The sequence below is a fragment of the Heptranchias perlo genome, chromosome 13, assembly GCF_035084215.1.
Source record: "Heptranchias perlo isolate sHepPer1 chromosome 13, sHepPer1.hap1, whole genome shotgun sequence".
NCBI lineage: Eukaryota > Metazoa > Chordata > Chondrichthyes > Hexanchiformes > Hexanchidae > Heptranchias > Heptranchias perlo.
Window position 1 is genome coordinate 18,130,885 of NC_090337.1, and position 14,733 is coordinate 18,145,617.

The following is a 14,733-nucleotide window of genomic DNA, read 5'->3' on the forward strand; positions in this document are numbered from 1 at the left end:
AGGAAACAGGGCACTGAGGTTAAGTAGCTGTAGTCAAATGCTGCTCCAGTTAAAATCAGCTGACAAGAAACTGGACCTAGTATGGATATTGTGCTAGTAAAACATGCTGTGCGTTTATCAATTAAACAATCGGAACTCAAGCTGGAATTTTGAATAACCCACAACATTCTACACTAATGTATGCTGGGAAAGGCTGCCCTTTTAAAAAGCTACATATAGTACTTAAGAGTTACCCTGTCAAGACTAAATTACCAGTAACTTTAGTAGTGATAGTCAATTGTGAACAAAGATATTTAAAGACCACTCAGTCCAAAAAAAAGTAATTTATCCTTGTGTTAAGACTATTATCTGGCACAGTAAGTTGAGGCTGCACCTTTCTACATCCTCCTGTTGTACACCCAGTTATCTCTGTAAAGCATAAAGGGCAAACTCAACAAGCTTACTACACCTCAGCTTCAATGATTTGGGAAGTGGGTGATATTGGTTAGTGAAGGAGATACTATCCAGAAAAATTTCCCTCTTCCAATTGTGAGAAGAATTTAAATATCCTGAATCCCATTTCGTCCAAAGTTACCTTTTTTCATTCCTGGCATTTATTGCTTATCCCTAATGGGCCTGAGAAGGTGGCAGTGGGCTTTCTTCTTGAACTGCTGGTAGCAATTGGAGTCACATATAAACCAGATTGAATAAGAATGGCAGGTTATCTTTCCTGAAGGCAATTTGTAGGCTTTTAAGACAATCTAATAGCTTCATGGTCACTTTTACTGATGCCAGCTTTGTAGTTCGATTTGTTTTCAAACTCAATTCAAATTCTCAAACTGCAATGGTGGGATTTGAACTTACTTTTTCTGGATTATTAGTCCAGACCTTTGGATTACAAATCCTGTAACATAACCGCTACACAATCGTATCATACATAAGACTCCATTCAAGCAAAGGCACTAGTTATAGGGTAAAATACCTGACTCATGACTGGACAGGGTTTCAGTAGGGCAGGCCAATAGAATGCTAGAACAGTCTTGTTTTGACCTCATACAACTGCAACCCTGTAGTTCGGTCAACTGAAACCACCTCTGTTGAACTACTGATAATTAACTGTAGCCAGGAGGTAATGTCTTATGTTCTACTAAAGGTACCTGTCACACAACATGCATGAAAGTGGACAAGGTCATATGCCACAGTGTAGTTTTATTTTTCAGCAGACACAGCTGGGTTAAGTACCATAAAAGCTGGCACAATTCCTGGTGATCCTGAGGCTTTATAATAACAGGAGTGTTATGCCAAGTAGCAATACAAGCGATATTGAGAAAGGAGATGGTCCCAACCTTCTGGGAACACTGGAGGCAGAGTTTCAAATAACTTTAGAAAACAATCAAATATATTGACTGAAGAGCATTCTATCATTTGGCCTGCTTAAATGCTACTGATGCATTCTGGGAAAATGGGTACACTGCACATGCTCAACGTAGAACCTGAAATCAGTTCTGTGCAAAAATATCCAAACTCAAGCTTCTAGAAGAAACTAGTCTTCAAGTAAAATTTTTTATGAAGGTTGTTAAAATAGATTAAAGACAATTCAATGGATAAATTTAGTATGTTATGAAATACTTTTGTTTGAATTAGTGTTTAAAACTTTATTTTGGATACCGACAAAAATGGCAGATGAACAGTTTCTTCAAAAAGTATTTCAAGTGATTTGATTGGCTCATCAGCAAACAGTGCAGCAAAATGCTTAAACTATTTTCCTATTTTAAAAGTTCACAGAATCTCATTACAAACATTTACATTAGAACATGCCATTATATATGTTGACATGAAGTGATGCAACAAGATGTGCCCATATTCAGATTTATTTTTAGAGCAACAAATCAAAACTGGGTGTCATTTACTTTAATCAAAATTTTAAATATCATATGGAAATGTGATTTATTATTTAATTAAAGTAGGCATATTGGACAGGGATAGAGAAAGATCAGCTGATGTGTACATGCTTTCAATTATTAGCAACTGACATGTGACTTCAAGTATTGTGACAAGTTCACCAACCACTGCTTAATAAAACCATACACAAGACGACATCCATACTGTGAATAGTCAGGACTCACGTTCTTCTAAGAACTGAAATAACCAATACTTTTTCTAGGAATAACATTCTACTATATTTGTCAAAGTTGAATAGCAGAAATATATGGGAATGGGAGCTTTACACAATAACTTGACTCTCATTCTCCTCAAATTTCAAGCTTTGGAATAAGGCATTACCTCAACTGTTGAGTTTACCCTTGATCACTATATTAACCATGAAGCTAATGTAAACATTCCAATCATATGTAGTTCAAAAAGTTGATATGTCCCTGAACACAAATGCCTCGGTACAAAGTGTACAATCCACATCTTTATGTGCCTTCAAAATATAAAAGAACAGACCAGCTCAAACGTCAAAATTGCCTTAAAAAAGGGGGATATCTGGATTTTATGGTACCAGTCCTTGTACTGGGAAGTAGCAGAATGCTGCATGACTTCCAAAGAATTATTACAAAAACCACAAGAACCTCTAGTTTTTTTTGTGGTTCCAAAATACAGCCATATGTATTGCATTACAGCAACAGGGGTGCAGAAATTTGGTCGGCAGTGAAAGTTCTTAGTTCTGGTTATTGGCAACTTAGATTTTTTTTAATTTGAAGGCAATTACCATTAAATTATTGCAACTGTACATACATTGGAACTCAGACAAATCCACAAGAACAAATCCCCAAATGTTTCAATCATTAAAATTAAAGTTGCAGTGACCAGTTTTCTCGGGATAGGACAAACGAAGTAGCAGAAATGCAGCATTTAAGAGGAATCAATACAAAAATCAAAACATGTCTAGATTTATATGGAACACTGCTCCCCCATTATACATTACACCTGTGAAAACTGCAGACCAACAGGATTAGCTTTGAAGACATTTTAGGAGTCAAAAATTAAAACTCGAAGCACCCATTTTGCAATTTGTATTCTCTACCTATCACCCAACAACTGAAAAAGAGGGTTGTCAGTAACACAAGTTCACAAAACTATTACTAGGCAGCAAGCAGCCATTGATCTCAGCTATTAAAGAAGTTTTCACAATGCTTCAGCAGTAAGCTACTTCACCTTTACCAAAAGGCATAGGTAAGAATTTTATTACTGGCTCTGCTGCTTCAGGTCGTTGTAAATTATTTGCCTCAATGGTAGCGCTCACACCTCGGAGTCAGAAATTTGTGAGCTCAAGCCACAATTCAGGATTTAAGGAGATAAATTTATGCTGACATTTCAGTGTAATACTGAGGAAATGCTGCATTGTCTTTTGTTAAACCAAGGCCCTATCTGCATCTTCAAATGGACATAAAAGATCCAATGGCACTTTCTCGAAGACGATCAGGGCATTCTCCTGGTGTCCTGGACAACATTCATCCATGAACCAATTTAAGTGGTCATTTCATCACATACTGTGTGGGATCCAGCTGCCATATTGGCCTAAAACAAAAGTAATTTCACTTCAAGATGAAGTAGTTAAATTTGCTATGATGCACTTTGGGATGTCTTGAGGATGTAAAAGGCACTATATGAATGAATGTTATTTCTATTCCTATTAACAGGCAAAAAGGATGTACACTATGTAGTGTAGAACCCAGAAGTCAAGTTTTGTCTTATTCAACAAGGTATTCAGTAACCATGTACATTTTATGTATCTATTATGCAAGTAAGTATTAGATATGGAAATATTCACAAAATAACTTGCACACCAGATTCTTTATATGTTCAAAATACAAGGGAGCTCATTTCATTCAGCAGGCCTCCAAAGCTCTATACCAGTCTATTTCCATCTCAGTCCTATGACCACAATTCCAGCTTCCCAACTATAATCACTTCCCCAAGCTATCTGCACTGCAAACAGTTTTTAGGCTTTGCTTTACTGTGGCAGAAAGGCCCCAAAGCAATGAACAGCTTAATTATGCTATTGTTTTTGCTTAAAATGCATAGGCAGATGTCAAAAAACATTGGGGTTCTCCTTTAACTATGTATGTAGGCCTCCACACAGCCTCAAACTCTGGAAAGAAAGAATCCAAAACTGCCTTCAATGCCACTTCAGAACAGGCTAACCTGTCTGGTGAGCTTTAATTATTTTTCACTTTAATGAAAGATGTCACTGGTGATTTTGGAACAAAATTAAAAAGGAATTACAAGTGTTATTAACCAGATTCCATAGTTCTCTTCTGCACAAGATTCCTTAATAATACACTGCAATACCACTCCAAAAAAGTCACAAGATTAACATTGTTTTCATTCCCATTTAATTTTTGGGGGGAAACGTTTGAGAGCCCTGAGAACTTGAGTTGGAGCATAACACTGCAAGGAAGCAGAACATAGTCAAACTGTAATAATCACTACTAACCTTGGGTTAATGACTTATCAAGGCACTGTTGGGCTCAGTAATTTCTCCCCCCATTATTTAAACAAATACTGCAGACCAATAAAACACAACCAGCATGAGTTCATTGTACAGTTTCATTCTTAACAGATGCATTGATAGTAACATTCTCCCAACTCAGCATTTAATTTCATGTATCTGCACCCAGGCTGTCAATACAAATCTTAGACCTGTTTACTTACAAATTGTGCAAGGACATCAGTGCCAGCTTATATAACCCTCATTGCACCCTGAGCAGGAACATCACGTGAAAACTGACCTGTAAGCATAGAAAAAAGTTGCAGCCATTTTAACCTTTCAGAAATGGTTGTCAGCTGGTCTCTGGGTGTAGGAAAAAGATGCTCTGAGCCCAGAAATACTCTAAGTGCATTCAGGATTAAACATCAAAAAATGAAATACACATGTTCTGACTTTTCTAAACATCTCTGCAGTAACTTGCATAAGTTTTGAGCTCCTTCTTGGAGACAGCCAACAGCAAAGGGGCAAAAATATCAAGTCATTTGAAATAGATTAAACCATACACTCAACTATACCGTTATCTTGTCTTTGTTTCCCTTTAAAAAGAAAAAAAATTAAGTCTTATTCTAGCATAGAAATGCTCCAAATTAATCAAATTGTACAATTTGATTTTAGATTACTATAAACTAATCAAAGCAAGGATTTATTCATCCCAGATGGTTAATTTTCTTGACTCCCTCCCCTCAATTCAATACTAAGTGAACTAGGTTTATCATGTACAAGATCAGTACTTTTTCTATTCAAAAGCACAAGGTGACTTGTCAATGTAATCCCACGAAGGGTAAAATAAGATTTCAAAAAATTGATTTTAATTCCAGAACCAATGACATTATTATGTTGTAGCTGCTTTTCCAGCAGTTTAATTTCAAACCAGCCATGAAACAAAAACAAAAGGACTTGCATTTATACAGCACTTTTCACGACCTCAGGATGTCCTAAAGCGATTTACAACTAATGAAGTGCTGCTGTACTGTAGGGAAATGTGGCAAGCAATTTGCTCACAGCAAGGTCCCACAAACATGAGCAGATAATCTATTTTAGTGATGTTGGTTGAGGGATAAATATTGTCCAGGAGAACCAACCAGAACTTCCCTGCCATCCCAATATAATTTGTGCTGTTGTAAAGAGAGAAACTCTACAACATGAATCCCTGATTTCTTTCCCATAAGAAAGGAACATTTATTAAGTACTAAATTTAAGTTAAAAAAATCACTAATACTTAGAGTTGAAATGTCAAGTAAACCACTATCCAATGCCTACTCCACCACCCTGAACAAAAGTGCTCACATATGGACTGCAAGTAAGGACAGAATAGACTTGGCCATGATACCCTCCCTGGGAAATAACCTGCCAACATTCATCAGGATTTAAGATGGGTGACAGTTGCTGTCTTCAGGAAAGGAGGAGAAATTTTTAAAACTAGATCCTTGAAGTTGAAAAAAATCTCAAATGTTAATGCCTTAAATGATATTGCCATTGAAAAGTTACAATATCTGAATCTTACATGGCCTTAACATTCAATCTTAATGCTGTTATTTGTTCACAATGTGTCTCTTGCCCTCAAACCCTTAAAAACCCATTAAAAAGTCGTCAGCACAATAAGGAAAAAAATTGCATTTATGCTTTCGAAGTGCAGTCACTTATGTAGACAAATATCAATCTCAAATTTAGAAACGTTGAGAAAAATTAATTTATTCCCATTAAAAAAAAGTAAAACGGTAACCTTCATACTAGTACTTGGAGAAAATCCCCAATTTCTCTTGCAATAACTTCAATGAGAAATTGTAGTTAAGGTACAACAGAAATGTAAGCGATTGACCACTTAATGCATATTCGATTATGAAGGCACCCATGACAAATAGTTATTTGATGACGACTGTTCTTGGCAAAACACGCTGACTTTCCCTTCCCCCCCCGCCGAAGCCAAATTAAACTCAACTTGCTTCACAAAATGGAGAGAAATTAAAACGTTTCAGTCTTCAATGAACGTTTAAAAACGGGACCGAACTTTCGGCTCTCTCTGCACACAGAAAAGTTTACATAAATCAGCTAAATATATTGCCGTCTTTGTTGAAATTAAGACAGACAATGGGTTTACGGAGATATGTGGTGCGTTGGCCATTCCTGTTTACTTTTGCGGCCTACACAACACTGCTGCCGCAGGATCGCACCACCATGGTCGGTGTTAGTACTAACAAAACGGTTATTAACTAATTTTTCTGAACGAGATAAATATATTATATATATATATACCCACCAAAGTAACATCCCCATTCCTTGCTGTAAAGTGTACAAGTCGCTTTTTAAATTCTATTTTGAAGTATATTTTTAACGTATGAAAACAAATTACTGTCCGCAAAATGGGGCATTATTGCACGTCCGTCTGGATCATGGAAAATATTACTTATCAGGCCTAGACAACAGGTCTTTATTTTAGAGCTTTCATTATGGTTACAAGCGGCCTACCTCGCAGTGGGTTTAAGCCCAATCACCAGAGAGGAGGGGATGGAGCAGCTATATTTACTGTAACGTTCAAGCTTAGCCACCACTTTTCTTCATCACATTCAAAAAAAAAAACAATTTTTAAAGCTATGGGGAAGGAAAAAGATTGTGGGGAATTAGCGTCCAGGCCTGTATTTCAGCGTCAATCCCCGCTGTCGGAGTTACAGCTGTCGCCGGATGTGTGAACGTCAAACACCAAGTGCTGCTGGGAAAGAAGGGGGGGGGGGCGGAATTACGAAAAAAAACCCCGCTTCCTCCGGCACCCCCTTCCCCTCCCCAAAAAACAAAACAAAAAAAAAACAAACTAATTTAAAATCATAAAAACACTCAAGAAATAACTTGAGTAAAAGATGTCAAAAACCATTTTGTTCCCTGGCCCTTAGCAATGCGAGTGCGAGGCCGAGCCCGGAGCTCGGGTTGAAAGGGCCTCTCTCTCGCTTTCCATTTTCCTGGCACCACAAACAGGAAAAGAACTCAAAAGCCAAAAGAAGCCTGGGCTGGTCACTCACAAGAGATATGGGGGGAAACGACAAACGGACAAGCTAAATAACATTTACACACATATATAATATAATATATATATCTTCCATTCCCTGCTTTTCAAATAATTTTAACAACATTTTTTTTTATATATATTAAGAGGAGGCGGGGAGGAAATCTAGCACACCCTGGAACGAGATACAAGGCTGAGGAATTCATTCTGGGTGCCAGAAGGGAAGGGGGGAGAAAAAAACACCTCAAAATGTTTGGCTTTAAAGATAAAGAATTAACAATGTCCTTCTTTTCCCCCCCACCCCCACTTTCTTTGTTCCTGTTGTTTTAAATAAATGTACATTGGTTATTACCTAGTTTGTTCCAATTCTACAGCCTGTCACCAGCTCTCACGCTGTGTGTCTGTTTCACTCTCCCTCTGCCCCTCTCTTTACTAACTCTCGGCCTCCACGGCAGCTTAACTCAACCATCTCACCCTGCGCGTCGCCGTGTATCCTTCCCCCGGCACTATTTTCTTTGCTCCATCGAGTTTTTTTTTTGGAGGAGGGGTGGGGGGTGGAGAGAGAGAAGTGTCACTCCTTTCCTGGCCCCACAATTTAAACAAACACAAACCCAAATATGCGGCGGCTTTCAAAAAAAAAATCTTATTTATTTCCTCCCATTCATACGATTTTTTTTTTCAAATATACCAATATCGTGCACAGAATGATCTCTTTTGGGAGGGAAAAAAAACATGTATTCCGCTATATTTACAATTAATCCACTCCTCTTCCTCCTCCACCTTCAATTGTATTACTACGCGAGGTCATGACCCCCCCGTCTCCTTTCCAGCCTTGGGAACTGTTAGTCATAGTAACCCGTTTACGTTAACGATTACACGTATATTTGATTGGGAATTATTTTAAATCAAATCTGCCAAATATTTCCTTTTTAAAAAAAATGTAAAGTGGTGTTAATGGGGGCTTTGACGAATTTGTGTTGTATGAACTTCGTGTCAAGTAAAACTAGTCGCAGCTGCTCTTGTTTACATTCGACGCCGTTGCTCTGGTAATAAGAAGCGTCCAAAATGGCCTCTTTATTACAAGGCACAATTTTTGAAATCAGAGCACAAGCTCCAGCACCAAGTAAGGATTATTATCAGCTGATTGTTACAGATGCAACGGTGAGTATGTCAGTCGAGAAAAATGTGAAGTACTCGCTTGACTATAACTTGTCTCATTGTCCTGGCGCAATAGAGCAAGTTTTCAGGATGAAAACTATTCTGACTCTCCTCGACTGGATCGAAAAAAGCCAGTACTCAGTATTGAATATCTATAACTTGTTTGTTTTCGGCGAATCAATTTATTTTTGCCTTTGTTTTAACACTTTGACAGGCTGGCTTGTGTTTGATCTGATAACAATAGTTACAAAATAAGAAATGTCTTGAAAATGTTGTCCAACATTAATTAATTAAATTTCCCCAAGAGATAGAACCATTTCAAATACGCCCTTTCAGATAAAGCAATTTGTGGCGGAGGGTTGACTTCTTGGTACTTTGTTTAATAAATGAAAATTTGTGTCCAAATAATAAGAAAAATACTATAAATCTTAAACAAAAACAGAAAATTCTAGAAAAAACAGCATCGCTAGAGAGAGAAAGGCAGGTTAATGTTTCAGAAGGCAACAGTCCGAAACATTAACCTGTCTTTTTTTTTCCTCTACGGATGCTGACTGGCATGCAGTCTTTCCAGCACTTTCAGTTTTTGCAAATTTGTGTCTGTTGTGCAGAGATGCGTCATGAGACCAAGTATAGGGTAACCATTAAAACAAAAGCGAAATACTGCGGATACTGGAAATCCGAAATAAAAACAGAAAATGCTGGAAACACTCAGCAGGTCAGGCAGCATCTGTGGAGAGGGAAAGAGAGAGAGAAACAGAGCTAACGTTTCAGGTCGATGACATTTTCTCTGATGAAAAGTCATCGACCTGAAACATTAACTCTGTTTCTCTTTCCACAGATGCTGCCTGACCTGCATATTCTGTTTTTATTATAGGGTGACCATCTTGCTTTACAGATACCTTGGATAAACAGTAAACTATAAGACTTGGGTATCTGAAAAGCAATATGTGTTGTGCACGTGAGATTTCTGTGACACAACTTATTTTGTGTACAATGTCCTCTTCTTAACACTCTTTTGTTTTTTTTAAGAGTTTAAGATCCTTGGACAAGCAACACTTGTCACATTGGATAATAGCCTTCTCCTGAGCCATCTAATGAGTAGTCAATCTTGGAGATATTTACAGTGATAACATAATTTAAAAATTACATAATTTAAAAAAAATAAATCACAATTTTAATTTTTGTCTGTGGAAGTCTTAGTTTATTGGCCATATTGTTCTTTCAACAGCATAATCTTGAAATTCAATATCATGCAGTGAAAATAATAGATTTTTTGTCTTTGTAGGCTTGTACGATCAGACAAAAATTAGGTGTTTATACCCATGGTTTAGTTTTCTTTCCTTTATACTATTTTTGAGTTTCAAATTGGTGCCCTTAAATAAATACCACACATTCTTTAAACTAGTATATTTGTCAAACTGTCCGCAGAATAGTGCAATGAGACAAGGATTCCATTAATGTGCAACTGTTTTAATTGTAACTATTTATTTGCTTGCTTTGTTCTGAAAATAGTCAATTAAAATAAATGACGTTAATTCAAGCATGAATAGATTTGTATCTGGTATCTATTCAGGCTATCAAGGCCAGTGAGGTGCTACTGTAAATTTTGATAATTGAGTGGCAATCCTGAATGCATGCGTCATAATTTGGGATTTTTTGACCATTTCTCTACAGAAAGGATTTTGAGAAAGAGTTACTCTTAACTGTTGTGTTTAAACCATAGCGTATTTGCACAAGTTTTTTTTAAAAAGGCACTGAGACGATAGATGGTTAAAATGATTGAGTTAAATTTTGTTTTTGTTTCCCATAGGTTGTAAGTAATAAGCAAATCAATAGCCTTTTTCAGCAATTGATAAAGATTTAAAATTCAATGCTTGTGAGACAGGGAGCCTTAAAATTCAATGCTTTGTGGGACAGGGAGCCAATGTGAGTCAGCAAAGATGGGGATAATGGGAAAACGGGACTTTGTGTGGGGACCTGATATAGCTCGCTGAGTTTTTGACAAGTTGCAGTTGATGAAGAGTGAAGGATGGAAGGCTGGCAAGGATAAATTGAATCTAGAGGTGACAGAAATGTAGATAAGGGTTTCAGTACAGCTGTAGCTAAAGCAGAGGCAGCAGTGCACGATGTTCCACAGATGGAACTAAAAGAGTCTTGGTGATGTAAGGTTTCAGATTCGAGTTTATAGTAGGAGCTGAAAATGATGGCTTTAGTCTTTGCGATGTTCTGTTGGAAATCTCTGGAAATTTTGACTCGCCCATTATTTAATATCATTCAGGCAGTCTGATGACATAGATATGGTTATGGGTTTGAGGAAGGTGGTGGAGGCATCACTAAGGAGCAGCATGCAAATGACAAGGGGCCAAGGATAGATCGGGATGGGAAATGAAACATTTTTGGAGAGTTGCATGCAAATGAGTCAGAAATTATGTAATGGGCCCCATTTTCCATCAGTTCCATTGACTGTCACCTCAGTTCAGTGGGCAGCAATCTTGCCTCCGAGACAGAACGTTGTGGGTTCAAACACATAAGGTAATCAGACACACAGATGGATTGCGGCATTGTTGGAAATGCCATCTTTTAGATGAAATGTTAATTCAATGCTTGACTGCCTGTTCAGGTGGGCATAAATGATCCCATAGCACTATGTGAAGGAAAGCAGGGGAGTTCTCCTGGTAACCTGGCCAACATTTTTCCCTCAACCAACACCACTAAAACAGATTATCTGATAATTTATTTCATTTGCTATTGGTCAGATCTTGTGTGTAAATTGGTCAGTGTGTTTGCCTGCATAACAACAGTGATTACACTTAAAAGTAATTCATTACCTGTTAAGCAAAGAAGCGAAAGGCACTATATAAACACAAGTTCTTTCATTCTTTTTGCCTCATTTGTGCTGATTCACCTTCTTGCCCATTTAAAATGGGTATCCAGGGTTGATAGGCATTTAGCAGATGGCAGAACAGAATTTAAAGAGCTCAGAACCAATTGTAGCTTCAGTTCCAAACTTCTTTGGAGCTTTTTTTTTGCTGTTATGGACTACTTTGTGCATCTGCCTTTGTACATTTGCTGTGCAGTCATTCCTCCCCCACTTGCATTTAAAACAATTTACAATGGGATACCTATTGTAAATTCACCTCTATCTTTGAAAGAGCAGCCCCTTATTCTAAGATTATGCCCCCTAGTTCTAGTTTCACCCATCCTTGGGAACATCCTCACCGCATCCACCCGATCAAGCCCCTTCACAATCTTATATGTTTCAATAAGATCGCCTCTCATTCTTCTGAACTCCAATGAGTAGAGTCCCACTAAAGATATGCAAATACCTTGCACAGATACATTAAGCAAGCCATGGATGCATTACTTGTTAGAGTGAGGAATTTAATTTTTTTTTGCCACAGACAACTAGAAGCAGCATGACAGGACACTGCAATTTTACAAAATGGCAGGACTGTTGCAGGTCCAATGAGTCATAGCTTGCATTTATATGGCCGTACATGTTCCCTTGTTCAATCCACAAACTACATCAGTAGGAAAGAATTCAACTCTCTTAATGTGTACAGTTGATTGCCCAATGTTTATGATGTCTCCTCTAGCAGCCTGAAATAACCCTGTAGTACAAAAGCTAATGGCAATTGTGACCTTACAGCCACTGTCAGATGGTGGGACTGTATGTCTTCTTGCAGCATGTGTCAAAACTCGGTCATGGTTTCCTTTATAAACTGAAGCCTCCACAGGTAATACTCCTATGACAAAAGCAGGTACGTGCACCTCTGCCTAAGATTCTGGTGGCAGATGGATGCTGAGCTTCTCCAGTGCTGACCTGCCTAGCATCCCTCTGTGGCTTCTCCTCTTCCTTTTCTTAGAGGTGCATTCCCAATGGTTCACTCGGTTAATCCCGGGGATGAGGGGGTGGACATATGAGGAGCGGTTGAATAGATTGGGACTCTACTCATTGGAGTTCAGAAGAATGAGAGGCGATCTTATTGAAACATATAAGATTGTGAAGGGGCTTGATCGGGTGGATGCGGTGAGGATGTTCCCAAGGATGGGTGAAACGAGAACTTGGGGGCATAATCTTAGAATAAGGGGCTGCTCTTTCAAAACTGAGATGAGGAGAAACTTCTTCACTCAGAGGGTAGTAGGTCTGTGGAATTTGCTGCCCCAGGAAGCTGTGGAAGCTACATCATTAAATAAATTTAAAACAGAAATCGACAGTTTCCTGGAAGTAAAGGGAATTAGGGGTTACGGGGAGCGGGCAGGAAATTGGACATGAATTTAGATTTGAGGTTAGGATCAGATCAGCCGTGATCTTATTGAATGGCGGAACAGGCTCGAGGGGCGGATTGGCCTACTCCTGCTCCTATTTCTTATGTTCTTATGTTCTAATGGGAAGCCCATTGTAGCATATGAAAAGCTTCAGAGCCAGTGGCACTGATTGGTCTCCGAGCAGCTTGCCAGCCCCACAATTCCAGCTCTCTCCCTAGTGGGCCTTCAAGATATGCCCATACTGATGCGAATGCCCACTAAAGATATGCAAATATGCTACCCTCAGATACTCTGGCAGGGTCAAGAGCAAAAGTCAGTGGTGCCTGCTGTGCTGCACTTATGGCAATTTTCATGTCAAATGTTTTGACTGAAATTAGTACAAATTATAATTCCATTCAAAAAACATCCTTATCTACAATTCAAAATGGCAGGTTATCCAAAGTGTTTAAGGGGCAATATTTTATAGCGAGGAGCAAGAAATATAAAACTGAAGAAAAGATCAAACTAATTTTCAAATACCTCTGGCACAGTACTTAACATTACTAAAAGGGTCTGCTTAAATTAATCATGTTTAAATTCAGAACTTCCCTTTAAACTTCAACAATAATCTTCCATAAATTGCCATTTTGTTTGCTGTTTTGTAGTGCTCTCTCAGAAACAAATAAATAAAAGAAATGCAGCTAACCATTTAAATACATTACAAAATGTAGAACAATTAAACAATGCCAGCATTTCAAAGTACAAAATTTCATTTCTCACACATGTATAGGGACCATTTTAAAATCAGGTTTTACCAATTTCCACCGATGATTTCCTGGATTTTTTTTTGGAGAGGAGAATTAGTTCAAAAAAATGATTCTTTCCCAAATTTGAAGAAAAACCCTATGAAATTTTCCATTGTATCCTTACCAAATATCATCACCGGAGGTGCATGTGAATTGCATCCACAATATCGGTACACACATTGTGTGCTGCAAATGCCATTATGAGGTAATTGATGCAATGCGCATCTGTAGACCCGATTTTTGGGAGGAAGAGAAATGAATGCTATGCATTTTGGACTTTTTTTTTTAAAAAGGGGACCTGATTTATCTTTAGCAACTGTCGCGAAGGTTATATTCTTTATATTGTAGCAAACATTAGTCTTTCATTCCTAGTTAGGTACGGAGCAGGGACAGTAGTGGTCAGACACAGTTACGACCACACAACTTCCCTTCCTGACTCCCATGTTAGCTGATATTATTAACAGTTCCCTCTCCTCGGGTATTGTCCCCCTCCTCTTCAAATCTGCCATCATCATACCCCTCCTCAAAAAACCCACCCTTGACCCCTCTGTCCTCGCAAACTACCACCCCATCTCCTACCTCCCTTTCCTCTCCAAAGTCCTTGAACGTGTTGTCGCATCCCAAATCTGTGCCCATCTTTCCCGCAACTCCATGTTTGAATCCCTCCATCAGGTTTCCGCCCGGCCACGGTACCGAAACAGCTCTTCTGAAAGTCACAAATGACATCCTACATGACTGTGACCATGGTAATCTATCCCTCCTCATCCTTCTCAACAGACTACAGCGATTGACATGCTTGACCACACCATCCTCCTCCTATGCCTCTCCTCCGTCATCTAGCTGGGTGGGACGACGCTCGCCTGGTTCCATTTTTATCTATCCAGTCATAGCTAAAGAATCACCTGCAATGGCTTCTCTTCCTGCTCCTGCACCATTACCTCTGGAGTCCCCCAAGGATCTATCCTCGGCCCCCTCCTATTTCTTTCTCATCTGCATGCTGCCCCTCGGCAACATCATCCAAAAACACATCAGGTTCCGTATTTACGTTGACG

General features: G+C 38.6%; 2 protein-coding genes across 7 annotated transcripts in view; one reads left to right on the forward strand and one right to left on the reverse strand.

Annotated features, from left to right (window-relative positions):
• Positions 1–7,939, reverse strand: part of trip12 (thyroid hormone receptor interactor 12) — a 136,958-nt gene extending 129,019 nt beyond the window's left edge. For 4 of the 6 annotated variants that reach the window (XM_067995070.1, XM_067995069.1, XM_067995068.1 and 1 more), the window contains exons 1-2: positions 7,822–7,939; positions 4,639–4,715 (exon numbers count right to left, since the gene is read on the reverse strand). The gene's annotated coding sequence lies outside the window, so the exon portion shown is untranslated. Of the gene's footprint in view, positions 1–4,638; positions 4,716–6,731; positions 6,912–6,940; positions 7,169–7,821 lie in introns of those variants that run through there. The other 2 variants (XM_067995066.1, XM_067995067.1) reach the window with 2 other exon arrangements.
• Positions 7,940–8,305: 366 nt separating this feature from the next.
• The window catches only part of fbxo36a (F-box protein 36a), a 49,233-nt gene continuing 42,805 nt past the window's right edge, over positions 8,306–14,733 (forward strand). The window contains exon 1 of the mRNA XM_067995071.1: positions 8,306–8,630. Coding sequence (XP_067851172.1) covers positions 8,535–8,630 — 96 coding nt within the window. The 5' untranslated portion in view covers positions 8,306–8,534. The remainder of the gene's footprint in view (positions 8,631–14,733) is intronic.